The sequence below is a fragment of the Passer montanus genome, unplaced genomic scaffold, assembly GCF_014805655.1.
Source record: "Passer montanus isolate IOZ18808 unplaced genomic scaffold, ASM1480565v1 scaffold43, whole genome shotgun sequence".
Classification (NCBI taxonomy): Eukaryota; Metazoa; Chordata; class Aves; order Passeriformes; family Passeridae; genus Passer; species Passer montanus.
In genome coordinates, this window is record NW_024369151.1 from 6,603,394 (window position 1) to 6,621,833 (window position 18,440).

Genomic DNA, 18,440 nt, shown 5'->3' on the forward strand with positions numbered 1-18,440 from the left:
GTGGTCAAAAGAACTTTGAACCCTGACTCTCTTTAACCCTCTGGAAGCCTTTTCAGAGAGGGAACAAATGGAGCACAGTGTGTGTGTGTGCTTCTCTCTTCCTGTTTAGCCCTTGGAGAAACTGCTCCTGTGTGCCTGGCTTTGTGCAAGTCTGTACTGGAAATCTGAGCCTCAGAGTTGTGTTCATCATATGGCTGGAAATTTCTGCACTTTGAGCTAAGTCATTCTTTCCCTTTCTCCCCTCTTCTCCTAGGTCTGTATTTAATTTTGGTGGTGTCACATCAGCTGCTTCATCACAGACGTTGCCCAGCCTCGCTCCCTCACAAGGTTAGTTTGGGAGAGTTGTGCAAACAGCATCCCTTCCCTCTTAACAGAGTGTTTACTCTGCCTAACCCATGTGGTTCTTGTTCTCTGTTGCACTTCTATTACTAAAATTGCAATAACATTTCATGCATATGCTGGGTTCTCCCCTGTAATACACAGAAATCTGGGCCACCCACCTATCAATTAAGCAAAATATTTGTTGCCAAGAACATGTAAGAGGCACTAGTTTATGAAAAGGGTAACATCTGTAGTCATTTCCTCTGCTGTTTTTAATCTGTAGATTTTAAGTTGCTGAGGTGGACTGACATAGAACTGTTATGCAGTGAGCATTTAGTAATCAGAGGGAAGTGCTTGGAATGGCTTTGTGTTGCTTCCAAAATTGAAGTGACAATCCATAAGCTGCCTTTTCATGCCCTTCTTGTTGAGTCTCATAAAAGGGAACTGATAAAATCTGCTGTGTAATATTTTGAAGCTTTCTGCCTTTAATTTCAGTCTTGCAGATGAGATCATACAGTCAAAAAATTTGCTCCCAGTGTTGTTGGTTCCTCTGATAAAAGATAGCACCTCTTCTTACACATCTTGGCTCATTTCTATCCTTAGACCATCACAGCTACAGTGATACTCTTGATGTTAAGCAGAGAGAATGAAGTGGGGTTAAAATTTGGAGATTAACATAAAAGCTTAGGTAAATAACACAGACAAAGCAGGAGTGGGAGGTACAGGAGGCAGATTTGTAAACCACAGCATTGTGTGAGGGCAGGTACTTCACTGTGTTCTGTGAACTGGGAGGAGCACCTTTGTCTCTGTAATTGGTAATGGAAGAACTACAGAATGTAATTTCAGGGCCTCAGGAGGGGAAAAAAAGCTACATTATTGAGTGTCAGTTACTTAGATATATTTAATATAGGGGAAAACACAAGGACAATATCAGATCTGGTAAGAAACTTTTGCTCTTTGTTGTTTGATCTCCATGCAGATTTTCTGTGCTTTGTCCAAACACCAGTGAAGTGTTTTCTAGTCAGAATTTGTTTGGTGCTCAGGAATGAAATGACAGTACATTAAATAAAACTAGCCCAGTCTCCCTTAAGACTTCAGGAGTTTCACACTGTTGGACAGCAGTGTAGGTTAGAAATGGAGCTGCTTTGGCAATTACATTTGAGAGTTTTTCTCTAGTTTTTCGAAGCTGAAAACAGGCTGTATCAAAACTGGTTGGTGGTCTATAAATAGCTGAATTTGTAAAGAAAGATTTGATTTTGTAGAAGACTCTTCAAGTGTCAGAAAGTATTTTTATGACCTTAACTGTTCTGAGCCATTAGTTTAAAAAGAAAGTGCTGTAGTAAATGTCAGGAATTTTTTACCTGAACCAAGTAAGAAGAGATGTAAGTGGTGTCAGTAGAAAATTACCTGTAATAACCAGGTCTTTCATGTTTTTATCAAACTGCTGAAAAAGAAATAGGAGCTGAAGGCTGGAGTTGTCTGTACTCAGAGAGAAGGATGGTTAAGTGGAGGCTGTGATGTGACAGTACCAGTGTTTGTCACTGCCACCCTGGCCATAAAGGCTTCAGGTGTCACTGTTGTGTCCTGAATGGAGATGAAGGTTGCAGTTACCTGATGGGCAGAAGCTTTATAGAGCAGTGACAGTCTGTGAAGCACTAAAATGGACCATTATTGCAAGAATGATAAATGAGCTTTGCATACCCTAACTCGATTTTTTACCTCTGTCTCTCTCACTGACAGCCCCTGCAAAAGAATCAGCCCAGCCAGACTCATTTTTGTTTGCTGGGAGTTCCAAACTTGGAGCAATTCCTGAGGGCTCCTTTGTGTTTGGGTCCCACAAATCAGCGAGTGCTCCAGGAGGTGGAGTAGGAGGTAGCTCCTCAGCAGATGGCACCCAGTCAACCAAAGCTGCTGCAGCATCATCTTCTGCTCCCCCCACAACCTCTGGCAAGCTGGATATTGCTCCATCCAAACCAGGAGATCACTTGTTTCAGGGCAGTCTAGCTGGGGAAACTCTTGGGAGCTTCTCAGGACTACGAGTTGGTCAAGTAGATGATAATGCCAAGACCACCAGTAAAGCACCATCTACCAGTGTTTCAGGAACACAGTCAACTAAAGTGTCTACAATAACTTCTGGGTTTACTTTTGCTGCTCCCCTGACTTCAGGAAAAGCTGGAGAAGCTGTTTCAACATCAGTCACGTCAGCTGGCACAGCATCCCTGTCCATCAGCACTAGTGCCACAGGCAGTCTCTTTGGCAATGTCCAGTTAACCAGCACAGGGTCTTCTGGGATGTTTAATCTTGGGGGCTCTGGTGGCAGCAAACCCACCTTTTCATTTGGGATTCAGCAAACAAACAGTATGAGCACTTCCACCTCTGCCCCTTCTACTCTCCCTGCTTCAACATCCCTCTCATTTGGAGGTTTCTCAAGTTCATCACAAACTGCTGTCCCTGCTGCAACTTCCAGCAAGTCTGCAGGGGATGCCAAATTACCACCTGGGTCAGAAAAACCATCTGAAAATGAAGCTGTAGCAGCTGGGTCTTCACCTCCAGTGCCACAGCCCCAGGCACAGCTCTCAGAGCCACTTAAAGAACCAGCCCTACCCCAGGCCACAGCTGGGGACGCCGTCCCAGAGGGCTCTGGCACCACAGTGGCACCACCTGCCCCTGACCCCGTGGCTGCTCCCACCTCCACCAGCGATCTGAAGGCCCCAGTGCCTCCCTCTGCCTCCACAGCCACCCCACCAGAGCAGAATGTCTCAGCAACAACCTCCACAGCAAGTGTTGCTTCTCCTGCAGAAGCCACAGGTGCTCTGGCTGCTACCTCTGATGTTACCACAGGTGTGCAGAGTCCAGCTGTTGGTGCCTCTGTGTTTGCCCCCACTTCTGCAGGCTCCTCAGTGTTCCCTCAGCCACCAAGTTCCAGCTCTTCTGGCTCAGCTTTTACCCAGCCTGCTGGGGAAGCAGCTGCCACTCCTTCCACACCACCCGTTTTTGGACAGCTCCCAGCAGGTACCACAGCATCCTCTCCTTTTGGGCAGCTCACCACCAGCACTCTGTCCACAGCCACTGCCACCACCCAGGCTGCCACCTCAGGCTTTGGTAGCTCTGCTTTTGGCACCACCACCACGGGAGGCTTTGGCCAGCCAGCCTTTGGGCAAGCACCAGTCTTTGGACAACCTGCAAGCAGTTCTTCAAGTGGCTTTACCTTCAGCCAGTCTGGGTTTGGGACAATGCCAGCCTTTGGCCAGCCAGCAGCTTCCACAGCAGCCTCGAGCAGTGGGAATGTTTTTGGAGCCCCAGCCAGCACCAACAGTGCCAGCTCCTTCTCCTTTGGCCAGCCAGCCAGCACGGGTGGGGTGCTCTTTGGGCAGAGCAGCCCTCCTGTGTTTGGGCAGAGCACTGGCTTTGGGCAGGGGGGATCTGTGTTTGGCAGCACTGCTGCTGTCACCACCACCACGTCCTCTGCTGGCTTCAGCTTCTGCCAGGCCTCAGGTAAGAGCAGAGTGTTGTCCCAGTGGCACTATCTGGCTTGGACAGAAAAGCAGGATTGCATTAATGCCTTTTTTTTCCCCCATGGCACCTGATGGGTCTCATTTTTTTGGTATGGTTTTGTTCTGTTTTGTTTTCAATTAGTAAGAGCAAGAGCTGCAGTGTATGTGAGAAGCAGACTAATGTTGGAGGCAAAAGAAGCTTTTGCTCTGCTTCATTATTCATCAGCAGGCCTCTGAATGTAGCCTTGTCATCCAATCCTGCCTTCATTTTATACTTACTAGTCTATCTTAATTTAATTTTGAATTGCATCTTGTCCTGCCTGTTGCACAATAACTGGAAGGGTTGTAAATTGTTGCACCAAAGGGGCAGAGCAGCTCTGAGACCATAACCAAGGCAATGAATAAACACAAGATGCAGCACTTCCTTCAGTGGCCTGCACTGAACACATGCAACAGTGCATGTCCAGCCAGTACACTGACACTAATTCTGTGTCATCAGCTAGGATGGCCAAAAAAAAATAAAAATTAAGCCCTCAAAGTGATGGGTTTGCAGGGAAAAATCTGTTAAATCTGCTTTTGCATTTGGAAACATCTCAAAATTAAACAGGAGCATCAGCTACCTGTCCACACAGTTAAATTGGATTCTTGCACAGACCAAACCTCCTTGGTCAGTCCCTTTTTGTTCTCCACATGCTCAGTGTATTGTTGGGGCTTTTCCAAAGGTTTTTCTGTACAGTCTTCAGAGAGCTCCCAGGGAAAAGTGATAAGTGCATAGTAATAATGGAGAGCATGTATTTCCAAGGAAGAAAAACTAATTAGGTTCATTTAATTAAAAATTATGGCACTGCAGGCAACTGCTTGCTCATTTTAACTACAGTAGCAGAGAACAGTTAAATTGTGGGAAGTGAACTCTGCTCGAGAAAGGTGTTCCTAATTATAGAGATGCAAGTTTTATTACAAAAGGCACATTTAAGTGAACTGGGAAATGGAAAGGGGAGTTCTTTTTTTAATCAAAACATTTCATTATCTTTAACAGGAGTCTTCAGGTAACAAAGCTCAGATCCTCTTTACACAAGGGCAATCAGAATGCTCCAGTCCTTGTGCACGACTTGCAGTATTATTGTAGCCATGTTAACAGAAATCCAATTCTCATAGTGTTAGCAACAGTCCCACAAGTGAAAAGGCCTTCTTCTGTCTGTTTTTAAGTTGGCCAAAGAGAGAATGAGAATGACTTTCATACAAACTTTCAGTGTAATTTATTATTTGTGTGTTGGCACATGCTTTGTACTTGTCCAGCCTAGGTATGTTTGGTAACATCATTTGTATCCCTGTGTTTTGGCATGGAAAACCTGTCCTTATCCTGTCCTGCTCTTACACTCTGGTAATAGTTTTGGTAGTTAATTTTTGTTCTTTCTCTTAGGTTTTGGTTCCAGTAACACAGGTTCTGTGTTTGGGCAAGCAGCAAATACTGGAGGAAGTGTCTTTGGCCAGGCAAGTGTTTATGGCTTTTTGTAGAAACAAAGGACTTTTACATGTGGGGGACTTGGTCAGGGTTCCCTATTTCTGATATATTTTTTAAAATCACAGTTTGATGTGTTAAATAAAATGTGTCCCAGTCTGTACTGGAGATATTGGCTGCTGTGGTAAGCACCAAAGCATCTGCATGAATACTCCAGGGGGTATGGAGACACAAACATTTTATCACATGCAAGATAAGATAGATGCAGTTAAGTCTCCTGCCTTTATTCCATGCTAAGTGGAAAGTAGGGCAAGTGTAGGGCAAGTCTCAAAGGCATTGTTCTGTGCTGTGGACAAGATTTAAGCAGACTTAAATAAAATTTCATGATATTCCATTTTGGAAGGTGATTGCTGGCTGGTTTGTCAGCCCCTTCAGACATCCAGAGAAAAGGCCCAGGCAGAGCAGCCTTGGGGGGAACACATGCTGCTTTGACTTTGCTTAAAATCCCTTTTTTGTCCTTTTTTTGTTCTAGCAGCCATCTTCTTCCAGTGGAAGCTTGTTTGGAGCTGGAAGTGGTGGGAGAGGTGGAGGCTTCTTCAGTGGTTTGGGAGGAAAGCCAAGCCAGGATGCAGCCAATAAGAATCCCTTCAGTTCCTCCAGTGGAGGATTTGGATCTGCAGCTTCTCAGAGTAAGTGAACAAAACAAGAATACAAAATGTGCTGTGATTTCCATCTGCTTTTGTGAGCCCATCTGCTTTTCTGCTGCTAATTGTTTTTGAGTAAATTCTGTGTTAATGTGAAAGGCTTTGAGGGAGTAACCGGAATACGTGTGATGTGTAATCCAGAATTTTCCTTCTAGGTTTATGGAGAGCAAGTAGGGAAGCCATTGAAACAAACAAGCAGATGCAAGAAGTGTGAATGATATCCATATTCTGTAGAAAATTCTTGTCTAAAATGAAGTACTCAAAATTCTTGTCACTGAATTTCTGCCTCCAACGTGGTTGGAAGTTAGAAAGCTTTGATCTTCTCTCATCGCCCTAAGACTACAAATTACAAAGAATCAATATGTGAGGGAGAGAATTTTTGTGAACCTCTGCCTAAAAATTAATCTCTTTATGCAGCACATGCAAAGTACTTTATCAAAATTTGCTGTGACATATGGATAGGCAGGTAGAAAACACAAAGGAGGGGAAGCAGGGGCTGAACATGAAAGTTGGGAAACAAAGGAAAGCTACAAAACTAGTGCTGCAAGTGGTTAGAAGTAGCACTTCAAGCCTTAAGAGAGAAAATCCATTTATTTTATTACATCTTTAATGATCCATTGGGATTAATGGTTGAAGTCAGTTTTCTAACCTTGCTAATTTAATCATTTAATGCAATTCTGGGGTTTGTGATGAAACAAAACAGATGGTTCACCAGAAAAAAGCTTTGGTTGTTCTGTGTCCTGCCTCTAGATGCAAAAACTCCCTGTGGGCTTATGAAGGATGAAGAAAATGAGTTATTTCTCAGTAAAGCTGGAGAAGTTTGGCTCCTACTTTAAGGTCCTGTTAGATAATCTTGTGTAGAAATACTGAGCATTGCCAAAACAGCTGAGAACCTTTAATTTGTGGTTTGCTGATATTTGTGTTGTCTGGAGAGACTGATTGTAGCTGCTGGGATTTCTCACTTGAGGAATTGTCTTTTTGTGACTGGGCCACAGGATGCATCTAAACAAATCATCCCTCCTGGTGATTTACTAGATTGCAGCAATAAAGGGTTGTTAGTGGTCTATCAGATCCAAAATGGATCTTGGTGCAACTACAAAGTCCTGTAGGAATTAGGGAAAACTTGGCTTCTCCCTGTGTTGTTTTCAGTGCGATGTTCATTGTCTGCTTGGGGGTTGTGGAAAGAAAAGTCATTTTCCTTTCTCCTGCTTCAGCTAATGAAGTGCAGTGTAGAATATTGTCTGCTCTGAGTATTGGCTGTTTATAAATATTGTTCATCTCCCCAGATTCTTCAAGCTTATTTGGAAACAGCGGAGCAAAGACTTTTGGCTTTGGCAGCTCCTCCTTTGGAGAGCAGAAGCCTACAGGCACTTTCAGCTCTGGTGGTGGAAGTGTGGCCTCCCAAGGCTTTGGGTTCTCCAGTCCAAACAAAGCAGGTACTTTGGGAATGCACCCACTAGGACAGCCCTCTCTGTCTGGGAGATATTTCCTGTTCCACTTTTAGCTGTCCACAGCCTGGACTTGGTGCATGGACAAGAATTGTCTCTGAACAATTAATAAAACATAATTAATGGCTGAGTGAATGGAGCTTTAGCTGGTGAGTCCAATGCAGAATTTTACTCTCTCTTATGCAGCATCCAATACACCACATCCTCAGGTGTTCATTCCAAAAATTCCCATTGCAATTTCAGAGCTGAGATCTGTGTCATGTAATTCTGGTCTTATGTTCTGTAAAGTCAAGAGTACAGAACATGGAACTGAATACATTTTTCCTATTTTAGATACTTCCTTGGAATATTATCTTACAAACTTTGCTCTGGGTTTTGTAACCTTTTTATCCCCATTTCAGTACTTAAAATAGTGGAGAAAGTAAAGTGAAACATGTTAATATGCTAAAGAGAATGTTTGCTGACCAAAGCTTCAGCCCCTGGGATAAATGCTCTTAAGTTCCTAGAGATAGAGGTAACAGAATATCTGATCTGCATTTAAATAATTCAGGCCTAGCATTTATTTTCTTTTCCAGACCTTTTGTATTTACAGCCAAACAGTATCCATTACCTTGGCATGGACTGGAATTTCACCCTGGGTATTAAAAGGTGCAGTGGTATCCCATCCTCATCCCTGGTCAAATAAAAGAGCAGGTGTCCTTCATGTTCCACAGTGAAACAGACCAATAATATCAGCAGATGAACATAGAAAAAAATAATCTGGGTAGGAATCCATTCAGAGCTGCAGGAGGCAGCCAACCCCTGAACAGAAATTGCCAGGAGCAGAAATAAGTTCTCAATTCCCTGCAGGCAGTTCCACTGACCTGGCATTTAATCCTTCCATTTTAGTTTCCACCACTTAAACCAGAATTAAATCATACCCTACCTCCTGAATCTTTGCATCCCTGAAGCACTTAAAACCCAAGTTTGCATCTACTCTCTGATCTTAAGAGATGGGGGAGACTTGCCAGTTGCAGTTTTCTTTCATGCATTCAGGCACTTCTCTTACCCATATCTCTTGCAACAAAACACCGTGCAGATTGGAATTAGTTCTATAAATTGGTGTCCATGTGGCAGGATGAACACCCCATGTTCTACCTGGAAAGCTGCTCTTTGTTTTCTTCTCTCTGCGTTATTGTTTATGTGATATTCTTGTCCCCTTTTTTGCCTCTGTTTTGCTCAGGTGGCTTCGGTGCTGCTCCAGTGTTTGGCAGCCCTCCCACTTTTGGGGGATCCCCTGGGTTTGGAGGGGTGCCAGCATTCGGTTCAGCCCCAACCTTTTCAAGCCCTCTGGGCTCAACGGGAGGCAAAGTGTTCGGCGAGGGGACGGCAGCAGCCAGCGCTGGAGGATTTGGGTAAGCCAGGGCAAAGAACCTTCTTGCATGACAAGGTTGTGCTTGCTTACCTCTGCTTTCACATCAGGGATATATTCTGTCATTGACTGGTAAGCTCCAAGTGTCCTTGGGTTTGTTTGTTTAAAAGACAAAAAAAATTAAGTATGAAATTAAAACTCGCGCCCCAAAGGAGAGAATGTGTGTGATCATTTTAATGCTGGTAACTCCTGTGTGGAATCTTTAGCTTTTGAGATGTCAGCTTGCAACTGTGTGAGGAAATGCAGGGGTATTTTCTCTGTGTGCATTTAGTGAGTGCAAATCTAGGACTACAAGCTATGCCTAGCAAAGAAAATAACAATTATTGTTATCTGTTACTCTGTCCAGACACTTTATCCTCTGGCTAGATTTGGGCTAGAGATGCTAATGAGAATTCAGGCTGTTCTCTCACCTGTGGGATGAGGCACTTGTAACAGTCTGTGCTCCCAGAGCTCTTTATATTTATCCCTCCCTGATTGTTTTTACCTGTTCCTGTATCCCCTAAGCCTGGGCTTGGCACCAGAGCAGACAGCACATCATTCCTTGCTTTGTTCAGCAAATACAAAATTCCAAACCTTGCCAAGCAGCTTCTGCAGGAGGCAGCAAATGCAGTTCTTCAGCTACCAGCCAGCAACACTCCTTCATGTCCTGCAGCTAGAGTCAGACTGAACAGAGCCAATTAAAAAGAGAAAAACTTCCAGTGAGGAGAGGAAACCGGATGTCTCCCCAATCTTGGTGTTTATATATTTCACAAGTGTTTGTGTCTCTGTCTGGTTTCAGGAGGAGCTGCCTTTATGTAAAGCACAGGGGAGCATCCAGAAGTGTAACTTGTTAATTCCTGTGAGGTGTGGGCAGGTACCCCTGAGCTGGGGCAGGCTTCAGCCAGGTGCTCCTGCTGTCCAGAATGCGCAGAGATTGAGGAGTCCCTCTGGAAAGGGTGAAAATACAGGCAGCTTAATCAAATCTTAGAAAAAGGATGTGTTTGTAGGGATGACTTAGCTTAAATCAGCTGCTGGTTTGTTCAGTTCCAACATCCAGCCATTGTGCTGCAGGATTTTGTACTGAGACTGGATCTGCTTAGTGACAACATGGAGAGCTTAAAGATGAAATGGGATTCAGAACAGGCAGCGTGTTGATGGAAAAGAGGTCTTGCATAAGCAGTCTGCAGACTCAAGAAAGATAACTCAGTGACTTCATTGTGGGAAGCTTTGACAATTTTTTCTGTACTAGAATGGTACAGACTTGATCTGATATTTTCAGAGTTCCCTGAGGATGTTGATTTTTAAAACTTTTAAAGAGTGTGCGAAATTCCCAGGCAGCTTTACAAAATTCCAAATCTCACCACAAAATGTTGGGTAATGGTTTAATTCTGCAGTATAATGTAGCATCTGTACAGGACTTCCATTTCTGCCTTTCTCTTGAAGTGAAACTTTAAAAATTCCAAAGAGGCTGCTTGCAAGTACATGGTGTTGTATTAGCTCCAAGTTCCTGAGAATACTCTGCTGACTTAAATACATGTGATTCATACTGCTTCAATTCTGAAAAATCTGCATCACTCAATAAATTATGGGGGTGTCAGAAATAGAAACCACTACACTTCTTCAGAGCCTGCAGTTCCAACTATTGGTGGGCAAATAATGTTTTGCTTTTATAAACTAACCTCAAGTGCATCTCAGTTGTGTTTTGCACAGCAGCTTTACAAAAGACCTGAAAATCTGGACAAGACAGGTTGGATGAAAATGTTACCAGGCAATGACTGCATTTCATGTCTTTTATGTGTATGGAAAAAAGATCTGTCCATGTTAAGCTGTTTCTTACTTAAACTGTGTGCAGCCTTTCCAACAGGCCTCTTGTTGCAGCTGAAAGGAGCAGTTTGAACCACAAATTTTCTTGTCACTATTTTCACCTCTTCCTTACACAAGGTAGACAGGATTTGTGTTGTAGCATGGTCCTGAGAAGATGGAGCACTCTAAAACCTCTTGTTCTAAACACATCACCCAATCTTGCTGCTTTTTAAAAAACTAAAAAAAAAAAAAAAATCTATTCTGCTTTTTCTGAGAAAACACATTTGTGGTTCTGAGTGCTGCCTGCAAGAGCAGAGTTGAGGAGCCAGAGGTGCAGAGTCACTGAGCTGCCCCTGGTATCTGCTGCTGTCTGTGAGAGCAGTGCACACTTGGCAGTGCCAGGGAGAGGAGAGGTGATGTCCTTTGCCAGGTGAATTGCTTGTCACATTGCTACAAGGGCTGTCTTTTGTCTGGAGTGATAGCTTTTGATGTAGGTCTGTGTTTTGGGTTTTTTAGTCTCCTAGATGTGGATGGATGGAGAGGTGGGTTAACGTGCTGTCAGGTTGTGTTTTAAGTGAGAAATGACAGGAGTTTGTGTGAGGCACAGCCTTGCAGGGAGGTGTCCAGCTCTGCTCAGGTTGCTGCTGGGTTTTAGGATTGTTGTGCACTTGCAGAGCTTGTCATTTGGCAATCTTGTGTCTGCATTTTGCCCAGTTTAAGTTAAACTTGAAGGTCGTTCTTTGAGAACATTTCTTATATTCAGAATGGAAAGAAGGGCAGAGAAACACTGCATGCCATGGTCTCATTAGTATGTCACACCAAGAGCTTTGTGCTGCCTGGTTGGACAGAGTGGGTGGAAAAAGACACATTTCCTTATATAAAAGTGTTTCTCATTTCAGTCCCCAAAGGCAATTAGGGAAGTGATTAGTTAGAGTTGGTGGGGAGAAGTGCCAGGTTGGTGCAGATCTTCAGGGAAGCACTGGAACCTTTTTTGGTTCAAAATGGGCTGGGGAGAGAAGGGAATTGAGAAATCTGCACATTTCTCTGGGCAGTGGGGAAGGTACCCTCTGAAATTTGGGAATCTGGGTTCTGTATCTGGGCTCTGCTTTGTGCTCTGGCTTTGAGCAGCTCACACCAATTCTGTGTTTGCTGCCCTGTTTGTGCAGCAAAACAATGCTGTGCTTTTGGTGAGAACCACACACAGGGGTGAATTAAAATATTCCATTTGATGGCTGGAGTGAGTATTTCCAAGCACCTGAAAACATACCCTGTGTAAGCATGAACATATTTACCTGGTGTGTGTCCAGAATGGGAGCTGAACAGACCTTGCTAGGTACAAAACTCTCTCCCAAAGCAGGCAATCTCTTTCCAAAATGAACAATTATTTATACCAGCTGGTCCCACCTTTAGATGTATCCTCATTTAAGGGGGGCACTGTTATCAGTGTAAGTGAGAAGATGTTTGCAAACTCAGATTTTCTCTTTAAAACCTGCAGGTTTGGTGGTACCAGTAACAACACGGCGTCGTTTGGCACCTTGGCAAACCAGAACACGCCCACATTTGGCTCCCTGTCCCAGCAGGGCACAGGCTTTGGCACACAAAGCAGTGGATTCTCAGCTTTTGGGACAGGTGGAGGAGGTAGGAGCAGCTAAAATCACCCTAACAGCCCCCATGTCTCTGGTTTTCCCTGGAAATGGGGTGGGACTCCTCAGCCCCCTGCCAAAAATCTGCCCAGTGCTGTAGGGAAGGGACCATGTCCAGGAGAATTGAGGTGCAGGGTGGGGTGCAGCACCTTCTCAGCCTTCAGCTCCTAATTCTATCACTGATCTGCTGGGTGCAATGTCAGCACATCACTACTGCTCTACACACCTCATCTCATCATTGCTTTTCCCCCCTTTTTGTGGAGTTGCTCTTTCTCCTCAAAGGAAAATACTGAGAAATAAGGAATATTTCTTCAGTGCTTGGGTATGTGTGCTGTAAGTACTTAGTGTTAGAGGAATATGCACTGAAAAATTGAGCTGGAACACCAACAGCCAGATGTTTTTCTGCTGCAGTTCAGTGAAGGCACAGTGATTTAGGCAGGGCTCAGAGCAGAGCCCTGCAAGGCCACGTTCCCTGGTGGCTGCCTGACACCAGGGGCCTGCATTCAGCACAAACCTCCTCCAGAAAGCAGCTCAGAGAGAGAGGAGCAAACCAGGCACGTTGTCTGCAGGGCTGCTAATGAATGACCTGGCTGATGAGCAGTGAAAGCCAAGCTCTCTTAGGAGGCAGGCAAGTCACTTCTCTTGTAGATGGAGATTTGACTTTCATTGTTTGCCCATCGCTTTTTTCCTGGCCTAAGGCAGGAAAGAAATATTTTTCAATCTGTGTGTAGGAGGGGACATTTACTACAAATTCTAAGCATTCATTTTCCCTTTTGCCAACTATTTTTCTATCTTGCTTTTCTTTCCAGGGTTTGGTTTTGGATCACCTAACACGTAAGTACCATTTTGTGTCTTAACTCTTCCTTAAAAATAGGAGTTGAATCAGAATGAAGAGTGGAATGGTTTACAAGAGCAAACTCTGAAAATAGCATTTAAATACTAGTTCTGATTTCCATTTTGGTGATGCTGCAGAGGCCAAAGTCCAGGCTCAGGGTGTGAGCTTTCCAGAGAGGTTTACCTGTCTCCTAAGAGAAAATTTCCACTTGGATCATGTTCCTTCTCCACCTCTCAGGGACATGATGTGTGTGAATCAGGAGTCTGCTCCATCTATCAGGTTGGAACAAGGAATGAAATAAATTGGTACTTTTGTGGCTGAAGTGAGATGATGATTTACAGTTAAAGGTTAACTCTGTCATCTGCTCTGCCTCTGCCTGGCTGGATCCCTTCCAGCAAGTTTCTTAAACTTTGTTTCCCTGTCAGATAGGGAGAACATGGATCTCTGCAGATGGCAGGCTCTAGAATAAGCACAATTATATCTAGTCAGTGTGTGTTGCTGCAGGCTCAGGTAAAAGAGGCTGGAAATACTTGTGTGTTCTCATAAAAAGCTCCTGGTACTAGGGAGACTGGAGGTTTGATTGAGAGATCTGCTGAATTAATGCTGCCTGAGGGAGGCTCTAGCACTCACTGCTGTGGTTTTCTTTTTCTCTTGCTCCACAGATCTTCCTCTGGATTTAGTGGATGGAGAAGCTAGGGACATCCTGAACTCTTCCTGCAGCTCCTGCATCCATGAGTCACCCACATGATCAATACCCAACCAGCTTTTCTTCTAAATACGACTTCTCAGACTTTTTTTTTTTTTTAAGAAAAAGATTTTGCTTATTTTTATGCAATACTTGCTCTTGCTCTATATTAAACTATTTTATCTGGCTTGATGTTTTCTGTGGTGGAAGGGTTTATTATCTCCCTGCATCAGGAGGAGATGGATGTGTGCTGAGCTCAGCTTTTTCTTGTCCATCCCTTGCCTACACAAAGGAGTAGCTCCCGTTGATTCCTGACATAAAGCAGCACATTTTTCATTAATAGAATCCCTGATTATCCCAGGCTCTGAAGAAGGGGCTGAGGTTTGCCCTGCTAATTTTAAGTCTAGGATGGGGCACATGCTTATCTCAGTGAAGTGCTGAAACTGAGTCATGTGTGAGCCAGAGGCTTAGTGGAGAAATAGGAAATTATCTGGGAAGAAGCTGGCAGTGTGCAGAGCACGTTCCCATGGCAGTAACATTCAGCAAAGAGGTGGGAAGTAAAAGCTCTCCTATTTTTACCTTTCTGTAAATCTTACAGAACTCAAAAAATGGAGCTCAGGTTCTGGGGAAAACTTCTGGCCCTGGAAGCAGACACATGACCTCCACCTAGAGCCATTAGTGATTTTGCTTTTTTTGGCTTTGGTTGTTGGATTCTACTGTTGGATACATTTATTTTTTTTCTAACAGTGATGAGATTGTGCTTTTTCCCTGTAGCTTTGGTTTTAGTCAATTTGGTTTCCCTTTTGGTTTTAGTCTATTTCATTTGTGAAATTCTCATGTGTTTATACTTGAACATACAACAAATGTTTTAAAGAGTGCCCCAAAGACTTCTGGCCAAACACTTTTTTCTCTTTGGAACCTCCATGAACCCTCCCAATGATACAGTCAGGTTTTGTTGCTCTGTGGATAACACATTTGAGAGGGCAGCTCCTGTGTTAGCTGGGTACATGCACATTGGGTGGGGTTTTCTCCTTGGTCCTATTAGGATGTTTTGGGGAGTTCTGCATTTTCTGTTTTCAGCAGATACATTTCTAATGTTTCTTTTTGTCTTTTCTGTCACCTGATACAATGACAGGTGACATTTTCTGGTTTGGTGGACATGTGATCATTTTTGGGAATTGCAAATAATTGGTAACTTCTTGTTTCCATATCCATTATAAACTACTTCTATTTTTCAACAGTTCCTGAAGAAATTGGTCTTTTTTTTTCAATTCATTTCAATTCAGCCTCAAAATGTTTTCCTAACTCCTGTCCTTGCTGAGCCAGGTGTCCTTCCTGTCTCTGCTCCTGGGAATTATCTTAGGCAGATTTCATTTAAAAATGAAGAAATGTGGGCAATTCGGTGTGCAAGGAGGGCTTATTTTTAGCTGTGGAGAAGCTTTGCAAGGCCATGGGCTCCAAGGCTTTTCCATATTCCCTGGATCTCACCCTGGTGTGCCATGGGTCATGTTAGAGGCAGCACTTCTGGGATTTGGGTGTGACATCCCAGCCCCTGTGGGGGAAGAGGGAGAGTTCTGGTGCTCCAGGGACCAGAGCACTGGCACAGAGAATACTCCCAGATGGCTGCTCTGGAGGTGAGGAAAAGCTAAGATGGATTGAGGCATGTCCTTCCCAGTGTGTTCTTGACAAGACAACATTTCTTAAGGCTAGAGGTGACACTGCTGTTGTGCTTTCTTTCCTCTTTATAAATAGCAGCTGGCCCAAACCATTGACCTTAAATTCTTTGCATTAATCTGCTCTCAGTGTGGCATGTGACACCTCCTGGGAGCCCATATCAGCTGTGCTCCCCCAGATAGCTCAGAAGCCTCCTGCTATGGAGAAGATTGGCTTGGCAAGAATGTGGGGCTGGCAGGCTGAGCCATTTAAAGTTTCCCTTTTGGAATGATGGGAGCAGTTGGGGGGTGTCCCTGCTCTGCTGCTTGCTACCTGTTTAACTCCTGGCAAGCCTTTAGAACTACCCCAGACCCTGACAGAACATAGATTTTCTTGCAATTCCTCCCAAATCCTGGCTGGAACAGCCCAGCCCCTTGAACTCCCTGCCCTTGAGAAGCAGGTGCTGCTCCCTGTTTCCATAGCAGCTGCTGGAGGAGCTGAGCAGCTCAGAGAGGCTGATCGTGACCATGAGCCCACAGGAAAATGCACAAAACCCAGCAGAGCTGGCTCTGGAAAATCTGCATTTTCATTAGGTGACTCAAGGAGTTGGTGAGTGTGTGTGGCAGTGGCTTGGTGGCTGTCACAGGCTGGGTCACCTGTGCTAAGTGGCCTCTGGTCATCAGGCCTCTGTCCAGTGCTCTGTGGGTGCACATCCACCACAGAATAAAGCTGCTAATGCAGAAAACCCCAGGCTTGGTACTCCTTGGGGAAGAATTCAAGGACTAGCCAGGTTTGGAGTCTCAGTAGTTTGCCCATGCTGGATAATCCCTGGATAACCAGCAGCCCTCACTCTGTTCTGGAGGAGCTTTGCCTTCTGTGCCTCTTTTTCCCCCAACTCTTTGAGTAGAAATCTTCCAAGGCTTTTATCAAAGGCAAAGTCTTAATTATTTCTAATGAAAGAACACTTATTTTCCCCTCCCCTGAGACCACACTGGCCTCAAGGCAGTGGGGAGCCAAGTGCTGGAAGGGCTCTGCTGTGACAGCACAGGGCTGGTGTCACTGGGGTGGGCAGAAGAGAGCCTCAGGCACAAAAGGATCTCCCCAAACCCATGTGGAGACCAAAACAGGGATTTCTGCTTCCTTGAAAAGAGCAACAAAGAAAAGAGCTTTTTTTTTCTGGAAAAATAAGGCCAAGCCATAGCTTTCTCACAGAGGTAGAAAAATTAATTACTTTAATATCATGTTTGAAAGGCTTTTGCTGTACAATGCTTGGTATTTCAAAATGTGGTCTTGGCCAAATCCCTCTGTCTGGTTTTACCTCCTGGGAAGGGAAGGACATCATTCCCTTGGCCCTTCTGTGCACAGTGGGGAGGTGACCAGAGGACAAATGCCTGTGGCATCCTGCTGCTGTTGAGCTGGGAAGGGATGGCAGGGCTGGAGTTCATCCTCTTCTGCTGGGTCACATCCCTTGCCTTGCCTGTCCCTCCCTCACAGCCCCCTCCTGCCAGGGGCAGAGCTGATGTGCCCCTGACCAAAATCCTGGCACAGGGAGGGACCAGACCATGGGCAGGAAGGGCTGCTCAGCCCCTACAGGAGCTGCTCTGGCTTGTTCAGCCCTGGGAGATGAAGGAGGTTGGAGAAGTGCTGCAGAACATTCCCTTGCTCCAGGTGCTGGGAGCAGGGAGTGAGGCTGGGGCAGGTGAAGGCACCTGGGGAAAGGTGGCAGCACCTCTCCTGCCAGCCCTTTGCCCAGGAATCAGGGCACTGCTCCCTGTCCCTGCCAGCATTCTGGAGCAGAGCTCCCCCTCCCCTCACATGTCCAGGCTTGGAGGCTGAAATGACATTTTATTTATCCCTTCTTAGTTTTCATGTGTCCCTGGTGCATTGCTTCCAGCGTTGCTTACAAGGAAAAATAATCCTGCATGAGGCTTTGGCATGAGTGAGTCTGGGAGTGCCAGGGAAGGTTTTGTTCCTAGATAAATGTCGTGTGCAGCCCCAGGGGCTGGGAAGGGGTGGCTGTGGCTCGCAGGGATGAGCAGCCCTGGGTCAGCAGTGAGTCCTTCCCTGTCCCCCCTCTCACAGCCATGAGGCTCTGGGGTCCTGCAGCCATGGAGAACAGGCACTCAGTGCTTGATTTACCTGACATGGGGGTCAAAGGTTGGACTCCATGACCATGGAGGTCTTTTCCAACCTTTGTGACTCCACGACTTCCTCTCCCAGGGATGAGCTGGGATGTGTCAACACATCTTCCAGCTCTGCACACCTACCCGTGGGCTCAGCTCCCCGGGGGCTCCGTGGGCACTCCCAGCACATTCCTCACCTTGCTCCATCCCCACCTCCTTTCACCTCCTTTTCCTGCAGGTCACAGAGCTCCTCCTCTGCCCGTGTGTGCCTGTCCCCTGCTGCAGAGCCAGGATTGCTCCTGCCTGCCCTTATCTCACGCAGGTTCTGAGCTGCCAGGCTGTGCTGGGACTCCTGTGCTCCCTGACAGGAGATAAGCTCAAGTGCTGGGGCCTGGGCTGCAGCTCTGCCTCCTCCCAGACCCATCCCAGCACGGACAGAGGCACTGAGCCCCCACACCACCTCTCTCAGTCACCTCCACCCAGGGCTCCTCACAGAACCTCCCTGCAGTGCACAGGTGACAGGGAAATGTGGGACAGCCCCAAAGTCGTGAATCATGGTTGAGTCAGAGCTGGCTCTCCAGTGCTGCTCTCCTGGATTTGGGGCAACCCCAAAGTTATTATGAATCGTGGTTGAGTCAGAGCTGGCTCTCCAGTGCTGCTCTCCCATGTTTGGGTTCTTCACACAATCATGGAATGGTTTGGGGAGGAATGGACCTTAAAGCCCATCTCATTCCACCCCCTCCCACACCTCCCACTGTCCCAGATTGCTCCAAGCCCTGTCCAGCCTGGCTTTGGACACTTCCAGGGATGGGGCACCCTGTGCCAGGGCCTCATCACCCTCACAGGAAAATCATTTTTTTCCAGGACTCTACAACCAAAATC

The 18,440-nt window shown here is 45.6% G+C and overlaps 1 protein-coding gene across 3 annotated transcripts in view; it reads left to right on the forward strand.

Moving 5' to 3' along the window:
* NUP214 (nucleoporin 214) overlaps window positions 1-13,974 on the forward strand; it is a 38,479-nt gene extending 24,505 nt beyond the window's left edge. For 2 of the 3 annotated variants that reach the window (XM_039720147.1, XM_039720149.1), the window contains exons 28-36: window positions 254-327; window positions 2,062-3,816; window positions 5,236-5,306; window positions 5,807-5,963; window positions 7,265-7,414; window positions 8,649-8,820; window positions 12,115-12,257; window positions 13,072-13,096; window positions 13,760-13,974. In XM_039720147.1, the coding sequence (XP_039576081.1) occupies window positions 254-327; window positions 2,062-3,816; window positions 5,236-5,306; window positions 5,807-5,963; window positions 7,265-7,414; window positions 8,649-8,820; window positions 12,115-12,257; window positions 13,072-13,096; window positions 13,760-13,793 (2,581 nt within the window). In that variant the 3' untranslated portion in view covers window positions 13,794-13,974. The remainder of the gene's footprint in view (window positions 1-253; window positions 328-2,061; window positions 3,817-5,235; window positions 5,307-5,806; window positions 5,964-7,264; window positions 7,415-8,648; window positions 8,821-12,114; window positions 12,258-13,071; window positions 13,097-13,759) is intronic. The other variant, XM_039720148.1, reaches the window with a different exon arrangement.
* Window positions 13,975-18,440: the final 4,466 nt, after the last annotated feature.